The following is a 19157-nucleotide window of genomic DNA, read 5'->3' on the forward strand; positions in this document are numbered from 1 at the left end:
CTTATTAACCATGATTTAATAGTATAACTATAAACCTATAACTTTGTATGTGGATAGTTAAACTATTAGAACAATCTTCAGTAGACTATCAAGAGGGAAAACATTTCCCATCATGATTCTCAGTCTAAGGACATTATTGTCACCATTTACAAAATATATTACTACATAGAAAAGTCTAGAACACACACACACACACACACACACACACACACACACACACACACACACACACACTACAGAAAAGGTATTTTTTTTCAAAATCCTCAATTACAGCATTGTTTAAATAGTTAAACTGAGCCTGTTACATCACACATTTGAAGCCTCATCTCTTGAGCAAACTTCCTTGAGTGAACTGACTAAAATAAATTACTTCATAAGTATGGACTTTAAAATGGCACCTCTGTGTGTACAGAAAATCAAAGATAAATCAGCATGTCTCAGTTTTATAAATGGTAATCATGTGAACATGTCTACCATAATAGAATGTTCACACCATACAACCAGGAGTTTCCATCAGCGGGTAGACCTAATATCAGCAAGTTGATCCAGGTACTTTAAAAGCTGGAAAACGTCTCACCTGTGAGCTCACTCCACTAAATACTGCATGTGAATAATTTCTCTTAGACCTTAAAATGATACAATCAACAGGAAATTGCTTTTATTAATAACCCATAATTTAGATACTATAAATTTCAGTGTTTTAAGCATGTGCAATCAATTCACAGAGACTTCCCTATATTCAGTGTTTGGCAAAATTTATAAGTATGTAATTAAAGAATATTTTCATTACCCAAAGACATTCCTGTTGTTATCTTATCACCTTCCATTGAAGTCCCATATAACCATTAGTCTCTATTTTGTTTTGTCTGATTGACCTATCCTATTCTGGAGACTTTAGCAATACTATCAATTAACATGTGGCCCTCTTTGTTCGGCTTCCTTTCCATCAGCACAATCCTTTTCTGAGTTCATCCATATGGCTGTGCAGTAACAGAATTTTCAGTCTTTTGTTGTCTGCATTGTGTAGTTTTGTGCCTTAGCTGATGGACATGTATATTGTTTTTTATTTCGTACAATGAGCAGTGCTGTATGAGCATGGGCATGAACATTTTGAGCTGCCATATATTCTAATTTCTGTGGGTATGGATGTTGGAATAGGATGGGGATGACGTCAAATTGTTCTTCACTTTTAAGAACCTATCAGTTGTCTCCTCATCATGCTATGTCTCCAGCAGTGGTTTCTGTAGCTTACGATTCCTTCCCATGCTCTGCAAACACTTGTGTCTGTTAATTTTCCACTTGTTATGAATGAATTGTATTCATTACAGTTCTGAATTGTATTTCCTTGCTGTGAATCAATGCTGGGCATTTTTTATGTGCTCCCTGGCTGCTCCTGTATCTTCTGTGGTTTTCCACACTAATCTAAATCCCTTTCCTTCTTCTTTACATCAGATCTTTAGTCCACACTGTTTTGTGAGCATTCATTATATAGTTAAGACATAAAAGCTTTATCAGATAAGATTGGCAAACAGTATCCTTCTGCAGGTTGTCTTTCACAGCTTTGTAATGTTCTTTGGTATAAAAACTAACTTTTGATCAAGCTCCATGGATCTGCCTTTTTCTTATCTGTGTTCTTGGTACTACAATTCATGAAATCGTCAAATATACTGTCTTAGACAATGTTCTCTGTTGTAAGACTCCTATAGTGCTAGCCCCTACATACAGGTATCTTTTAAAGTTAATTTTGACCATAATACAAGAAGCAAGATTAACTTTTATGTGGTCTATTAGTTTTTCTATTGCTGTGATAAACACCACAACCAAAAGCAACTTGGGGAAGAAAAAGTTCATTTCATCTTATAGCCTACAGCCTCATGAAGGAAAGTCAGTACAGGAATCTGGAGGCAAAACTACAGCAGAGGCCATGGAGCAGAGCTGCTTACTGGCTTGCCCTCCATGGCTTGCTCAGCCTGCTTTCCTATAGTAGCCAGGACCACCTGCTAGGGAAGGCACCATCCACAATGGCCTTGACCCTCCCACATCTATCATCAATCAAGAAAATGCCTCATAGGCTTGTCTACATGACAATCTGTTGGAGACAATTTGTCACTTGAAGTTCCATCTTCCCAGATGACAGGGCCTTAGGTCAAGTTGACAAAAGCGAGCAGGTGAACACACAAACAAAACCTAGTAACTAGCACATGTGGCTATTCTGTTGCCCCTGAGCAATTTGTTGGAAACCTGGTCTCTATCCTCAGAATAGTCTACCATCCTAGTTTAAAAACCATTGGCCAGGTGCTGAGAAGTTTATCCCTGGATTCTTATTTCCATCAGCTAATCTCTAAGATTTCTCATAAGGTCAGGACCATGCAGTTTTTATTTCTGTAGCTCTTCTCATCTTTTCATAGCAAGAAGTAACTTGCTATGCTAACTCTGCTTCTTCTCTTTTCAAGACTGCTCTAGCTATTCTGGATCCTATACATTTAAACATGAAATACAAAGGTCCAGCTCATTAGCTTTTGCAAAACAGACTATAATTTTGATAAGGATTTTGCTGAACTGATAGACTATTTGGGAAGTACTGTTGTCTTAACCACAGTGTCTACCAAGACATGAACATAAGGGCTTCTTCCCCCTCCCCAAGGTCTTCTTTAATTTCTTGCAATAATGTTTCATTTTTAGTGTGAAAATATTGTAATTTTCTATCATTAAAATCTGGCATTTAGAGAAGAGCCAATAATACCTATTTTTATTTTCCACACATTACCAAATAAAATCATTTAAAAAATAAAAAAATAATAATCTATAAAGTATCTTTTATTTAATGTTAACTAAAATACTGAGAATGATGATATTTTCAAAGCTGGAGCCAACACCATGAGTACAGAAATATGTAAAGAATGGTGCTCACACCCAAAGACCTCAAAAACACATGCGGGTTATCCATGAAGCTCAGAGGGGTACAAGGAAACATTAACATAACAGTAAAAATAAGGACTTGAATACTGTGCCATAACATGAGGTACCTAGTCTTTTTAAACTTATGAGTTGAGACACCTAAGCCCCACAAGGGAAACATAACAAAACATCATGACCAAGTCAATACACAAGAAAGCATTTGATTTGGGGCTCACAATTCCAGAGGATTAGAGTACATGGTCATCGTGGGTGGGGGAGCATGGCAGCAGCCAGACAGTCATAGAGCTGGAGCAATAGTTGCAATAGTTTACATCTGGGGACAACTGCTTCCACAAAGCAGAGAGAAAGACACTAGGAATGTTGTGGGCTTTTGAAGCCTCAAAGCCCAACCCTAGAGACACACCTCCTGCAACAAGGCCACACCTCATAATCCTTCCCAGAACAGTTCCACTACCTGCAGACAAAGCATCCAAATACATGAGCCTATAGAAGCCATTCACATTCAAATCAGCACTGGGTCTGATATGGAACATAATAAGTACTTTATAGTACTAGATAAAAGTTTAACTAATTTGTGAACAGTATTGCCCAATTTCAGATATTAGTCAATTGCAAATAATTCTAACAGCCTGATGTGGTGACACATGTCTTTCATCTCAACACTTGGGAGGATGGATTTCTATGGATTTTGAAGGCAGTCTGGTCTACAGAGGAAGTTTGCAGGCCAGCCAGGACTACATGGTGAGATCCTGGCCCAAAAGTAAATCACTCTAGCAAACAATAAATCACATTAGATTTTATGTTTTATATTTGAGTTTCATTATAATTACAGATATTTGACAACAGAAAATAAATTATTTAATTAAGGCCAACACATATTGGCAACCCAAAGGCAATACCTGTTACAAATGCCAACTGCCATAGTAAGATTCTAAGCACACTCACTCCTCTATCCCTGCATAGGTCCTTCAGCAAGCTCTCATGGTGCCCAGCACGCCTCCTCCTCGGTGAGCATGCTTTCTAGAGCTTTGGAGTGACTTAACTATCCAGAAGGGAAGGTGCTGTTATGCTAAGAAGTGCATCCCCTCCAAATCTCAGGAGTCAGGGATGGAGCATCCTCCTCCACTCCTCCAACAGGCACAGAAAGCCAAAGAAACATCTAAGTCTCTCAGCATAAAGCTGTGGGTGCAGGGCTGTCAGAATACAAGTAGAGTGAAGTTGCCAGGGGAGGCAAAGAGATGTACATCTTAATGCAGACTGCTAGGCTGGAGCAATTCAGATGAGAGAAAAGGGAAGCCTCTTGCCCTCTTATTCTGAAACAGGACCCTTCCTCAAACTGCACTGGTTCTTTACTTTCTCTTTACCACCTCAGTGCCGTTCTTCTTTGACAAGTTCCTAATTAACAAAAACTTCCTCCTTATTACAACATAATGAATAGGTAATTGACAGTTAATTCATCTAGGCAATTGCCCAGTGAGTACAACCCAAGAAGACAGCAGGCATGAACAAGGGGGCTTAAGGAGATATGATAGGCTGCCAATATCTGCATCAGATGATACCCAGTTTTTGCTACCTAACCTTGCTTCTCCCAGTTCCAACCTGATCAACTCTGATAGTGCATTGTAGTAGGCCTGTAACAGTGTGACAGTACAGACATGAGCTGGTCCAGTCTTTGGGAAAGCAGTGTGTTCCAAGCAATGATCTTCTAAATGTCTCTCATTCAATTATCCAGAGCCTTTTCTGTAATGCTACCTTGCAGCTTCTCCTGCAGCTACATACTCGGTCACACTTCAATATGCTCACAGCCAACTGCCATGTGCACAGCAGCAAAGAAGACACACATGCAAGTAAACATCAGGCTATGGGCTTTTCAGAAAAAGTAAATCAAGCAGCAACCCCAAATTAGATCTTTAAAAAAATCTGAGTAAACTGATAGATGCATTTAATGACTAATAAAAGGGGTTAGCTACATTCCATGAGTCAAATCTGGCACTAATCACACACACACACACACACACACACACACACACACACACACACACACACACGTATATATGTGTATATGTATATGGGTATATGTATATATAATATGACATATTACATAACATAAGATGTTAACAGATACAAAATAAGATTATATGCTACTCGGCAAACCATATCCCATCCTTTCATTTGCTTGCTCTCTCTCTTTCTATGTTGATTTTTGTGCTATAATAGCCAAGAAAGGCAGCTACCTATGACACAGGTCATATAGCTACAAGGCAAGCACTTTCCCCTAGAGGAAAACTCTGCCGGCTTCTAGAATAAAGCATCAGTATCACAGGCAAAGTCAGCAAAGAGTGGTCCTAACCTTTCATGTCAGAGCACAACTAAATCACTACCACCACCTTTTCCATTAGCTCTCTTTTCGGATGAAACATGATTTTTCCAATTTTTACACTTACTACTTTGGAGTAACACAATGACAATACCATCATCATATACTGGTGTAATGAGAGAAACACTTACATCCAATTCAGCTTGAAAGAATATTTATGTGTAAAGGCAGCACTAATTCAACTCACTGAGTTACTAAAAACCATGAAGATTGGAGGGGCATGTTGGGAAGGTTCTGGGACAGACAGAACAGAAGCAGAGTGCATATGATCACATACTGTATAAATATATAAAATAGTCAAATTAATACAATTTTAAAAAAATATTGTAAAAGTAAGCTTGGCAATGAGTTACAGTACTACAGAATGGTATACAAAGTTCTTAGCACATAGGAAACTACGACAATGTCATTATTCTCAAATTTAATATAATTTATAGTCATCGCAGTCATGGCATTTCTTTTGTAGGATTCATGGGTCTAAACCACCTTATGATTTATGCTGGCTTTCTTCCATCCCACATAATCCCCCTCCGTGAGTACCAAGAGGCACTCATTTCTTCCTCCTCTTCTCCTCTGCCAAAGAGTTTGGACTCCAGTGGACAAACCAGGGAAGTCAGAAGCAGACTGTGAAGGCTCATAAGAGGTTTCTCCAAGTGTGTGTGGGAGGGCGTATCCTGTGTATTCATAAACTCCAAAAGCCATGGAGGAAACTAGATGGAGAGGAAGATTCCAGAAGCAACATGCAGACACTGGGATCTATAATGCCAGAGACCTAATGCCCCCAATCCATAACAGAAAGGGCAGAAAGAGGAAACAGATGGGGAATACTATGGAGGGAGAAGCAACTGAACTGAATCTGGCTGACATGGAAGATGGCTGCCTTGGTTGATTCCTATTTGTTATAGTTGTTTGGAATCTTTCCATGTAGAAAAGGACACTGTGAAGGAATCGGAACCATTCTAAGCTCCTTCAATTCACTGTTTTATTTTTCTTTGAGTATGTACATATAGCAAGAGATAGAGGTTGTGGAGGCAAGAGGGAGGAGTGGGTCTCAGATCCATCCCTAATTTCTCAAGGTAATGTAGGGCATCACCTCCAATTTTAGGACTTTTATGAGAATTGTAGACAGAATGAAAATGTGTGCTGCATTTACAGAAGCAGGTAATTTGTACACAGCAATAGTTACTACCAGCTTAATACTAGAACTTCTTGGCTATGAATAATGCATGCGAAGATTTACAAAAGGCCTTAGTTAGCAGAGTTTTGTTTTGACAGGTGGGGCGATACATGCCTATAACCCTGGCTCTACAGAGGCTGAGGTAGGACCATCATGAGCTTCAGAAAACCTTGGGCTTCAGAGCAAGACCTATCTCAAAATAAAAGTAATAACAATAATAACAGTAATGATAGTAATGGTAACAACGTAAGTTTATTTGAAAGTCTCTGAGGCTCATCATACACCACTGAAAAAGAATGATGCTATTTAGTTCTCTAAAATGAAGAGTTTTGAAGTTATTTTATCTAAGAGATGTACAGTGGAAGACATCTTCAAAAGCCTTTTGAAAACAGTGTCTACAGCAACTAATGATACTTTTAGCTTTGTAAGCCTAATTTTTCTCCTCGTCCTGGCAAGCACATACCTCATTTTTGTGCTTTCAGGAATACAGGCACCAATAAGCAACTGCAGTGAAGTGTGCATCCATGATGAGGTCCCAGTAGGATACAGACCGAGGATGCTGCTCCTGTGAATCTAAAGCTGAGAGGCCTTGTGAAGTACAATTTGAGAGTGAGGAAACAGATGTCATGTGAATTCCTGCATCCCGAATACAAACTGAATTTAAAATACAAAGGAATGAATGAATTTCTTTTCTTCTTCTCCTCCTCCTCCTCCTCCTCTTCAACATTTGATAACATCTAAGACTAAAGAACAACAGAATTTCCTCAGAGTGCAGAAGATGCCAATTATAGGTACTGAAGCCTGGTAGCAGCAGAAACAATTTAGCGCACATGCGCGTGCACACATGCACTCTCTCCTCTCTCTCTCTCTCTCTCTCTCTCTCTCTCTCTCTCTCTCTCTCTCTGTGTGTGTGTGTGTGATATCTATATTATAGATATATAATATATAGAGCTGGCTATTAGATGCCTGCAGTGGATTCAAGTTAACCTCTAAAGGAATTACCCTGAAGCAGAACTCTTTTGAAATGCTTGCCCTCTGGGGATCACCTCTTCTTTGGTTTAAATGCAAACAATTTAAAAACAGTGTACCCCTCACAATGAATTGATGTGTGTGTGTGTGTGTGGGGGGGGTGACACTAAGCCCATTTAGCATAGATTTTTCTTCTTAGAAGATTTACATATAATGTAGCAAAACAACAGAAATGCATAGCCCTTGTGAGTTACCTATCAACACAGTGAAACACTCTGACTTTCAGCACAACTGAAGAGAAGTGGCTGGAAAGCCTACAGGTTTCCTTCTATAAGTGTGTAGGTGGAAAACCTCGGCTGCTCTTCATCCCACATAACAGAGGAGTCAAAGACATTTTAATGTAAAACTTAGAATGATTCTATTCTTCATAAAGTTTTAAAATCTCTCTGAGGGTTTAGAAAATCAATGCTACATTTATTTAAAGTGGCACTGAATGAAAAAGCTTCTTAAATTCGTCACCATGACTAAGAAAGCCAATTGGCTGCAGCTCCACTCACTGCCCCATGTCTTTCAGTGGCAGGACAGTAGTGACCTTCCTTCTGTGTTAGTGTGTGTTTTACCAAGATGGGTGCATGTAACAGCCAAGAGGCTTTGACAGTTCAGGGGATATTGCAACAATCTTTAGAATTTTAGATGTAGAACTGTCATCACTACCAATATGCAGAAAGTCATGGGTCATCTTCCTAAGAAAATGTCAACATTTGTTTCAATTTATGTAATTTATGTAACCTATGACCATGTTGTGGGGAGGACTGCTATCCTCTCAGGGCAGCAGATGACAACTGCAAGGAGCTTTTCACCGCAAGGTCATCATTCAAGATTGGATTTCTAAAGAAGCTGCAAAAGAATTGCTATCAAGTCATGATATTGGCTCTCCCTGCAAATACCTCTCTGTAAAATATGAATTGCTAAAATGGCCATGCAATGAAAGAGAAAATGATTTATAGAAAGACTTATGACCTAACTGCAAAATTACTGGAGAAAAAAAAGAGAGAGAGAGATGCAGCCACCTGCTCCTGACAATGGTAATCATGACCCCAAAGAGCTGGAGAGAAATCAAAATGAGCTCATGGGGAGATGCACAATAAATGTCCCTTCACACCACACTCTTCCTTTCTAGGCTAAGGACTAAACTCCCCCACCTGAAGCAAAACACACAGCCAGCATTGACCACTTTAATGAGTTCACAAACTGATAAAATTTAAATATTGATGGCTTGGATATTTTGGTGGTACGTTGGATGCAGCAACACCTGATTCTAGGGACTAGGTAAACCCGCATCATATTTCACTCTGGAAGGGTCCCTGAGGGGCTCCTTCCCATGTACACTGATATTAACGTTTTGGCTCAGTGGTATAGTGCTTAGCTAGCCTGTGTGAGGCTTTGAGTTCCACCTCCAGCAATGCCAATAGATAAATCAATGAATGACTCAATAAGTGTGAAATAAGCATATAAAATAAATGTTAAACTAACATTTATTTATATTAATATTTTAGTGTTCAACGTACAAGCTAATTTTCTAGCTTGTATTCTTCTATTTAATAAGTTTGTTTTGGAAGTATCTAGGATGCAGGTGAGCCATATAATCTAGTTGTAAATGAAAGTTCATATATTTATTTTAATATAGGGGCCTTATTTCATACCCTGAAGATTGAACCTATGTCACAGGTGATTCATTTCACTGAGCTGTAAAAGTGTACTATCTCCAGGAGCTGCCTACCTCTCTTCTTTCCTCTATCTGACCAGCACTGAAGCTATCCCAACAACAACCTTGCCCCACACCATAGCCTTTCATGACTTCCTATAATAATGTGCCCATCACACTTTTTGTGTTTCTATAGAAAAGGAAACCTTTCCTTATACATGTTCCTGTTCCAGCTCAGATACCACCTTGGCACCCACCATCAGTCTGTGAGACCCTCTGATTGCCCCTGTGACTCCTGCATAAGAGTGCAGGGGCCACTGTCATCACAGAATGGCACTGGTTGCCTCTGCACTCCTTTCACCACCTTCCTGGAATAGACATCTTATCCTCAATAAAAGACATGGACTTAGAAAGTCACCGGAGTCCTTCAGACAAGGTAGCAGACAGCATTGAATACTAGAAATTCTTCCTTAAAACTGTTTTCCAGGTAATTAAACTGGTAAAGGCACTTGCCACCAAGCTTGGGATAAACATGATAGAAAAGGAGAATTGTTCCCACTTGTCCTCTGACCTTCCCCCCCCCCCCCGTATCACACCATGGGATACACACACTCACAAATACACACACTAAATAAATATGTGCATAAATAAATGTCATTTTTTGAACGATTGCCTACCAAGGAATTCAATCTTTTGTTGGCTGGTTGTATCTTCCTAGTTTGGGGAGAAAGGTATTAGCTTATAAACTAAAGCCCCAGACACACTTTGATTTTCTTACACTGTCATTTCTTACCCTGGTAGGTACATGATCTCCCATTGTGCTATAACAGTAGTTTTCACCCTTCCTGATGCTGCAATCCTTTAATTCAGTTCATGTTGTGGTGACCCCAAACTGTAAAATTATTTTTTTAGTACTTCATAACTGTGTTTTCCTACTGTTATGAATTGTAATAGAGTATCTGTGTTTTCTGATAGTCTTAAGTGAGCCCTGTGAAAGGATCATTTGGCTCCCAAAAGGGGTTGAGAACCACAGATTGATAACAGTGTGCTAAAGCAGGGGTTCTTGACTATTGGAAAACACATTTCTGATGGTCTTAGGAACTGAGACACTTCTCAGCAGCAAAATTACATTTATGAAGTAACAATGAAAATAAATTTATGGTTAGGAGTTCCTAAGACCATCAGAAATATGTGTTTTCTGATGGCCGTCACCAGCAGGTTGAGAACTGCTGGCCTAAATGTTAGGCTTAACCTCACATGACCAAGAAAAAAATATGTACATATATATATGAAATGGAATCAAACCTAAACATAATTGAGATGCCAGGTACCATGTGAACTAAGCTCCCATGGCCAAAGAAATAGTTCCTCTTAAAAAAGTTAAGGTAATTCATTATCTCCCAAATCTTTTGAACATCTGATTTATTTGGGACATTGTCAGGGTTTGTCCTCCAGTAATCTGTACTCTACTACCCTCAGCTTCTAAGTTTGTAGTCATGGTTCACACTTCACCTCCCTAGGGCCCATGGACAGAAGAACGGGCCATGTCCCAACACAGTGATAAATTATCTCTGAGCTAGGACATTTCTATTACTTTCAAGTTAGCTGTCATTACTTCTATCTAGTCTATTACTCTTGACTCTGGAGAGACCATAGGCCTAGGTTTGTTAAGCCTGCACTGGTCCCTACTTCCCAAGCACAGTGAGTCTGACTTGTGCCTAGATGTTACAGTGCTACTGCTTCTGTAGACATGTTTGCCATGCTCAAGTTTCTTTTCATTGATTTTTCAACTAACAAAAGCAAACATATATCATATACATTCAAGGGCTACTTGTGATGTATCACTGCATATATATACACTGGGTTGAACTTTTAAACTAAGCAAGATGACAGTACATCACATACTGCAAATCCAGAAACGGGCTCACCTCATTACTTTCTAAGTTTGGAAGATTCAAACATGAAAGAAGACTCAGTACATTATACAATATTTGTTTAAAAATCTGTCCAAATATTATGTCTAAAGCAATGATGGGAGATAGCAAATTTTTATCTATTCTCCACAAATGATGTCCTCTTTGGCTTCTAAAAATCAGTGACAAAAACTGATTTTTGCACATGGAGATAACTGCGGTCAAAGGGACTCAAGCTTCTCCAGAGTCCACTTGGTTAGACATTCCCAGCAGTCATGAAACTCAATCAGTGTGCACTGTCAGAAACCACACAGCTCAAGGAGAAATAGCTATAAGCAGTCACAATGAAGCTATGTGCACTTAGGAAGTATAGGCAAGAAGATCAAGAGTTCAAGGTGAGCATATGGATGAGTTTGATGTCACCCTAGGCTAAATAATGAATTCTAGGCCATTGTGGGCTGTGGGCTGCATGAAACTTGATCTCAAAAAATACAAAAAACAAAACTGGAACAAAAACTTTTTCCAATTTGTGCTTAATACTTTATAGTAAAAATCCAAGACATTCTTGCCTCTGGAAGAGTGCATATTAGTAAACACATAAATTCTACACAGCATTTAATTTAAAAGCCCTAATATTTTGAGTTTTCCACACCAATCACACAGAATTAGCACATAGATTTCAAGTGCATGGATTATTAAAAAAAAAAAAAAACCCTCGTATTTCATTTGAGGTACTACAGGGAGAATTCAGACTAGAAAAAAAGAGTTATCTGTAATTTAAATTGATATTTTTAAATAGTCCTTTTTAAAATGGACATGGTGTTGCAGTTAGAGGAGATAATCTCGTGTAGAAAGTCTCCTTGTTTTGCACTGAGGTGTCTCTTTCCAGACGCCAGCAGACACACAATAGATGTTTGCTAAGTGTTCAGAAACAAATCTAGCAGTAGCTGGGGCTCAGGTCTGAGCAAGGAGGCAGTAGCAGCATGCGGCTGACTGCGCTTCAACATACACAAAGGTAAATCACAGCACACTCACATCTGCCAGTGAACCTCAGATACTGTGGGAAGAAAGTAACCTTCCCCTCTACTAAAAATGGGGCGACAGGACTTGACAGCACACAATAGTTGTGTTTGACAAATACCAAAACCTTCATAGGGATATCTGTCATTTTCTCTAGAATGAAAAAATAACATGTGCCCATATGAATTGCCAACTAATGCAGAACAAAATCAAAGTTGAGACATTGTAAATACAAATTTGAAAACAGCAAATTGAGCATGCTAATTGTTATTGCTCCAAAAGGTGTCTCAACTGCCTTATTATAATATTATGCTATTATATTATTTTTATTATATGGTTTTTATTCCTTTTAATAAGTTGTCATATTATTTTAAAAGTTAAACATATGTATTTTTGTCTGGCTATATGCACAAAGCCGTGTTAAGCAATACTAAGGTCATTTTATGTCTAAATAAAGCACAGTGCAGTTCTCCCCCTTAAGCAGTGGGATGTACACATACCTGCGGTGACTTCCTTTTCCTCCTCCTCAATGCTGTTTCTGATGCTGTCATATTCCTCATCAATAGACTGATTTCCACGCATCTGAGACAAAATTCTGCGAGCCTTCTGAGTCTGTCCTTTCTGAATAAGCCACCGGGGGCTTTCAGGCAAAAAAAGAAATCCAAGAAACTGTATAACGGCCGGAATTGTAGCAAGTCCCAGCATGTACCTGCAGCAAGAAATACACCGACACTGTGAAATTATTCTAGAACACTGAGTATATATTCACTGTGGAGACTAATAACACTGAGTGCACACTCGTTTACCAGAGTCTAAAATCACTGTGTGATCACCCTTCCTGATGCCGTGACCCTTTAATACAGTTCCTCATGTTGTGGTGACCCCAGATGATAAAATTATTTTCATTGCTACTTCATAACCATAATTTTACTACTTTTGCGAATTATAATGTAAATATCTGTGTTTTGTACGCATAAGTCTCTATAGCTACTTGCTATAACCCCAGAGTACAATATTTTTTTATAAGTTTAAAAGAAACAGAAGAGAAGTGTAATACAAATAAATGAAAGGCCCAGTGACTGATATTGGGATTTAAGCTTCAAGCTAAAGATCAGGGAAGCAAAGCAGCTGGCCACCAGCTTCTTACCTCTCCCTCAAGCTGAATGGGTTGATTCTGTCTCCACGAGCTCTCACTAAGCCTCAGACTGTAACCTCTCCACCGTGTGGCTAGAACTATTGTCTCTATTGAATACTGAAGATCCTGCTTCTTTTATAACCCCTCTAGTGCTGGGATTAAAGGTATATGATCTGTTACTTTTTTAGACTGATCCAATCTCATGTATCCCTGGGTGGCCTTGAACTCAAGAGTGATCCATCTATCTTTCTCTCTTTTTAAATTTTAAATAAATTTTTATTTAGATTAAAAACAATCTTATTTTACATATCAATCCCAGTTCACTCTCCCTCCTGTCCTCCCATGCTCCCCCCATCAATCCCCCATCAGACATCCCATCCACTCCCCAGGGAGGATGTTGGCCTCCCATGAAGGAATCTTCAAAGTCTATCACATCATTTGGGGCAGGACCTAGGCCCTCCCCCTGTATCTAGGCTGAAGAGAGTGTCCCTCCATGGGGAATGGGCTCCCAAAGTCCATTCATGCACTAGGGATAAACACTGGTTCCACTGCCAGAGGCCCCATTGACTGCCTAAGCACCACAACTAACACCCACTGTCAGAGGGCCTGGTTCAGTACTATACTGGTTCCCCAGCTGTCAGACTGGAGTCTGTGAACTTCCACTTGCTCAGGTCAGCTGTTTCTATGGGTCTCCCCAGCATGGTCTTGAGCCTTTTGCTCATCACTCCTCCCCCTCTACAAATGGATTCCAAAAGGTCGGCTCAGTGCTTAGCTGTAAATCTCTGCTTCTGCTTCCATCAGCTACTGGATGAAGGCTCTAGGATAGCATATAAGGTAATCATCAATCTCATTATAGGGGAAAGGCTTTTAAGGTGGCCTCTCCACTATTGCTTACATTCTTAGTTGCAGTCATCCTTGTGGATCCCTGGACATTTCCCTAGTGACACATTTCTCTTTAAACCTACAATGGCTCCCTCTATTAAGTTATCTCTTTCCTTGTTCTCCTCTATTCTTACTCCAACTCTATCTTCCTGATCCCTCATGTTCTCTTCCCCTCTCCCCTCCCCCTTTTCCTATCTCCCTCCCCCTGCTGCTCCCAATTGAAGGAATTCTTGAAATAGAAAATCTGGGTAAATGATCAGGAACCACAGATGCAAACAAAATACAAGAGATGAAAGAGAGAATCTCGGATGTTGAAGATACACTAGAGGAAATAGATTCATCTACCAAAGAAAGTCTTAAGTCTAACAAATCCCTAACACAAAATATCCAGGAAATATGGGACATTGTGAAAAGACCAAACCTAAGAATAACAGTTATAGAAGAAGGCAAAGAAACCCAGCTTAAAGGTGCAGGAAACATATTCAACAAAATCACAGAAGAAAACTTTCCCAACCTAAAGAAAGACATGCCTCTGAAAGTACAAGAAGCCTACAGAACACCAAATAGATGAGACCACAAAAAAGTCCCCTCGCCACATAATAATCAAAACCCCAACATAGAGAATAAAGAAAGAATATTAAGGGCAGCAAAGGAAAAAGTCCAAATAACATATAAAGGCAGACCTATCAGAATTACACCTGACTTTACTGTGGAAACTCTGAAAGCCAGAAGGTCCTGGACAGATGTTCTACAAACACTAAGAGACCAGCCCAGACCACCATACCCAGCAAAGCTTTCAATCACTATACATGGAGAAAACAAGGTATTCCAAGACAAACCAGATTTAAACAATACATATCAACAGATCCATCTATCTTTTAATCCTGAGTTCTAGGATTAAGGGTGTGTACCACCACCTCCTAGCTTCTGCCTGCTGGAATTAAAGGTGTGTCACCACTGTCTGATCTCTATAGCTTGAGGCTGACTTTGCTTTTCTGAATCCTCAGGCAAGCTTTAATGAATCATAAATAATATATCATTACAAAGAAGCAGAGTGGGCTCTGGAAGCCAGAATGCTTTAGACCCAGAGCCCAGGTGTAAAACTCCTGTACAGTGGGAGGAGAGAAATCTGCAAGCCCTGTCATTCTTTCTCTTTGCACAGACTCGTCCAGAAAACTAAAAATACTGTACACACTGACATTTGACACTTACTTTCTAAAAGCAAAAAAGGGGAGATGTTTAGTCTACTTTAATTATCCTTGCTGATAAAATATATTCTAAAAGAAGAAAATCCATAGCTTTGTAGAAACCCACTGCACAGGATGTGAGGGTAGCTGTGAAACATAAATAGGAAAAAGAGATTAGATTCTATTTCATACTATTGTTTTACTAAGTGCCCCCCTAAACATGTAGATCAGTAGCTGGTTGTGCTACTGGGTGGTGATGAGACCTTCAAGAGGCAAAGAAGCTCTAGAAGCATAGCTTAAGGACCTTATCCCCTCAACAAACCAACAGGTTATGTTCTAGAGGCATGCCCTTGAAAGGGTTGCTTTTTGTCTATGTGCTTCTCAGCTGCCAAGAAGTCAGCATCTGTCCCTACCATATGCCAGTATGTGGTTCTGACCATCACTTTCTGTCCTATTTCACACCAAAAAGTCAAAAGCTAGATGATCTTGAACTGAGACCTCCAGACCAATTTCTCCTTTTAAGTTAATTATCTCAAGTATTTTGTTACCATAACTGAAGGCTGATTAACATAGCTCAGGTCCTCTAACCACAAGACTTCCCTGGTCAAGTTACTTGTCTATGCACACAGGACAGTGTCTCATTCCCTAGCACCACTGGGTGCAGGGTGTGGCAAGTAGTTCCTAGATCACTTAGCAGACAGGATACTCAAAGTATTTCACCTCTTTGGAGTGTCTAACCTTGTGAGCAATCCCACATAGAACTGTTACAGCCACATCTTCCCCCAATCTCCAGCAGATAGTACTATCCAATATCTTTCTCTGGGAGAAAATTATTCTTCTAAAAATATGTACATTGGTGAGAAGGAAGGATTACTGTTATACTGATGAAAAAGTCAACCTAAGATAAAGAAGCAGAGAGCCATAAACTTAGCTAATCTGAATCAAAAGAGTGTCTGATATGGGATGTCTTTTTGTATGCTGCGAATATGTGTTGCTTTTATTGGTTGATGAATAAAGTTGTTTTGGCCAATGGCCAGGCAGAATATAACTAGGTGGAAAATCCAAATAAAGATGTATAGAGAAAAGAAGGTGGAATCAGGGAGCCACCATGTAGCAGCCAAGGGGTAAGATGCCAAACATTAATGGTAAACCATGACCATGTGGTGATACACAGATTAGTAAATATGGGTTAATTTAATTGTGAGAGCTAGTCAGTAATATGCCTGGGCCACTGGCTAAACAATTATAATTAATATTAAGCCTTAGAGTGGTTATTTGGGAACTGGTGGGAGGGATGAGAAACCTCTAACAACAGGTGTCAATATCCAAATCCCCAGAAATCAGGAACCAGATGAATGACAAGAAGTCCTATGATAAACCAAGATAGGTCTCCCCTAGAGACCAGGAAACCTCATTAGTATAAGCTAAAGCAAGGGTTCTGGATCCAGGATTCACAGGTGAGTCCACCAGGGGGCATTTTAAATACATTAGTGGCTAAGCTCCTCCTTCCCCAGGGGTTGTGATTAATTGGTCTGGGCTCTGAGCCCAGAGAATTCTATTTCATTAAAAGCTCTCCAGGGTGGTTCTAATGTGCAGTTGATGCCAAGAACCGCAGATCTAAACATTTTAAAATCCCAACGGTGAAAATGAACAACAAACACCCGCAATCTCAAGGAAAAGTCATTTATCTTTAGGAGGTAAAAAGGTACCAAGGGCTGATAGGGGAAAAATTGGCTGACTCTGGGGGGTGGGGGGGAATGGAAGCATTGATGAGTTTTGAAACTCTTCAAAATATTCTTAGCATCACAGTAAAGTACACCAACCTTGACCTTGACATTAACAGGGTCACAGCTAGTGGTACAACCATAACATGAAGGATGGAGCAGACTCTGGGTGGGGAGGGGGGTGAACGATGCTTCCAGATGTTGTCAGCCAAGTAGAACAACCCAGAGAAAGCTTATTTGCAGTTCCAAAAGACTGATTCTCTGAGGACTCTAAATCCTTCCCTGCTGGGCCCTTGCTGCTCCACAATGGCTCAGCTGGTCAGATGTGCTACAGCCAAGATCATATTACAGGTCCTTCACAGAACTGCACCATTGATTCAAAGGCACTGTTCCTACCTGTGCAATTTAGGAATCTTCTGACAGAAAGCCATTTAAGGCACGGGGTTCTGCAGTCCACAGTAACAGTAACCAGTCCCTTCTATGAACTAGGACATAGGTTAATTAGCATGCTACATCGACTCTGTCATTCCCAAATACATGAAAATCTACTTAAATGTACACACTCAGCTAGTTCACAGAACACTTTACAATAGCAATAAGAGCTAACAAAGGACACCAGCTATTTGCCAAACACTGTTCAAAAGACTCCAAGATATAGGATACCTAACATCTTCATGACAATCCTAGGACCTTGATAGCATTATCAAACTCACTTTACAGATTAAGCATGAAACACTAAATGGGACTGAATGCATTGCACATTTTGTGAGAAACATGAGCCTATAGAAGACAAGGACAGAATGTTAAGGTTTGAATATGAAATCTCCCACAAGTCCATGTGTTTGAACTTTTAGCCCCAGCTGGTGGCGCTGGTGGGTGAGGTGAGGGACACATCCGAGGGGACTTTGTGAATCCCAGATTCTAATCTAGGCCTCTCTCTGCAATCACAGTATGCCAAACACAAGCTCCTACTGCTACAGCTGTAGCCCCATTTGCCATGCCTCCCTCCCATGAAACTGTGTGCTCAAACATTCTCTAAAAGCCACAAGCCCCAAACCTCTGATGTTTATTTTCATAGCCACAGAAAATCTTGATGGATTTTTGCAATTCTAAGATGATCCTTAGTGACAGTCTTTGAAAGTGTGTCTGGAGTATAGCCGGGACCAAAGGAAGATTATCTAATAATATCCAGTACTGTTTATATAAGACTGGGGGGAAAATCAAGTAACAAAATTAGATTTGTAGTTATAACTGTTTCATTTCAACTTTGTGCTTATACCCATTTGCTGCTAATTTACAAATCCAGTCCATGTTAGATCACTCTGGATGGCTCAAATAAATTACAAGATTATTATAAATAACCAGATGCTATCTATGCTTCATTCTCAAAAGCTCCTTAGTTTTGTGGGTTTCATGGTACTCCACATAACAGTGCACACACTACCCTTGAGCCTGTTTGCTTCCAAATTTGCAGGCCTTCACAAATAACGGTAAACATTTTCTTTTCTTTTCACTGAAAAGAGAGTCTGCTATTAGAATCAGTAGATTCATTGAAATCTACTGAATGAAGATTTATGTTAGCTTAGAATGCTATGCCAGGATTTTTTATGTTCTCTGAGTCAATATTCAGTGTTCTATCAAACAAAAAATCTTCTGAATGTATACGAAAGACCAACAACTAGGTTCATCACTAAGCATAGCAAATAAACATAATCAGAGATGGTGCAATGCTGCATAAATCTGAAAAACTTTCCAGCTAAAGATTGCCAAGGAAAACAGAATAGAGTAACTCCAAACCCCTGAAGCCACACCCAGGAATACTGTCCCTACAGCCTTGCAATCAGAGCTAGTTACTCAGTGTTCCTGTGGCTGTGGGTTTTCATCTACTTCTCACATACTTAAGCAATAACTTATGAATGAATGATCTGTTTATTAAATGTACCCCATCATATACCAGTGGGAAAATATCTGCACAGTGACACTTGATTTGGTTTCCTGATATACTACACATCACAGGAAGTTACTTGATGATGGGTTTTTAGATTTCTATTAGTGTCTCATAACTCCATTTCAATGGTAAGCAATAAGAAAATTGGGCCAGAGAAATGCCTCATTGGTTAGGAATGTTTCCTGTACTTCCAGAGGCCCT

The 19157-nt window shown here is 39.6% G+C and overlaps 1 protein-coding gene across 1 annotated transcript in view; it reads right to left on the reverse strand.

The window, feature by feature from the left end:
* The window catches only part of LOC100750437 (solute carrier family 2 member 13), a 261443-nt gene that overhangs the window by 185324 nt on the left and 56962 nt on the right, over positions 1-19157 (reverse strand). Inside the window, exon 3 of the mRNA XM_027396332.2 lies at positions 12581-12789. Within this exon, the coding sequence (XP_027252133.1) occupies positions 12581-12789 (209 nt within the window). The remainder of the gene's footprint in view (positions 1-12580; positions 12790-19157) is intronic.

The sequence above is a fragment of the Cricetulus griseus genome, chromosome 2 (genome assembly GCF_003668045.3).
Source record: "Cricetulus griseus strain 17A/GY chromosome 2, alternate assembly CriGri-PICRH-1.0, whole genome shotgun sequence".
NCBI classification, from domain to species: Eukaryota; Metazoa; Chordata; class Mammalia; order Rodentia; family Cricetidae; genus Cricetulus; species Cricetulus griseus.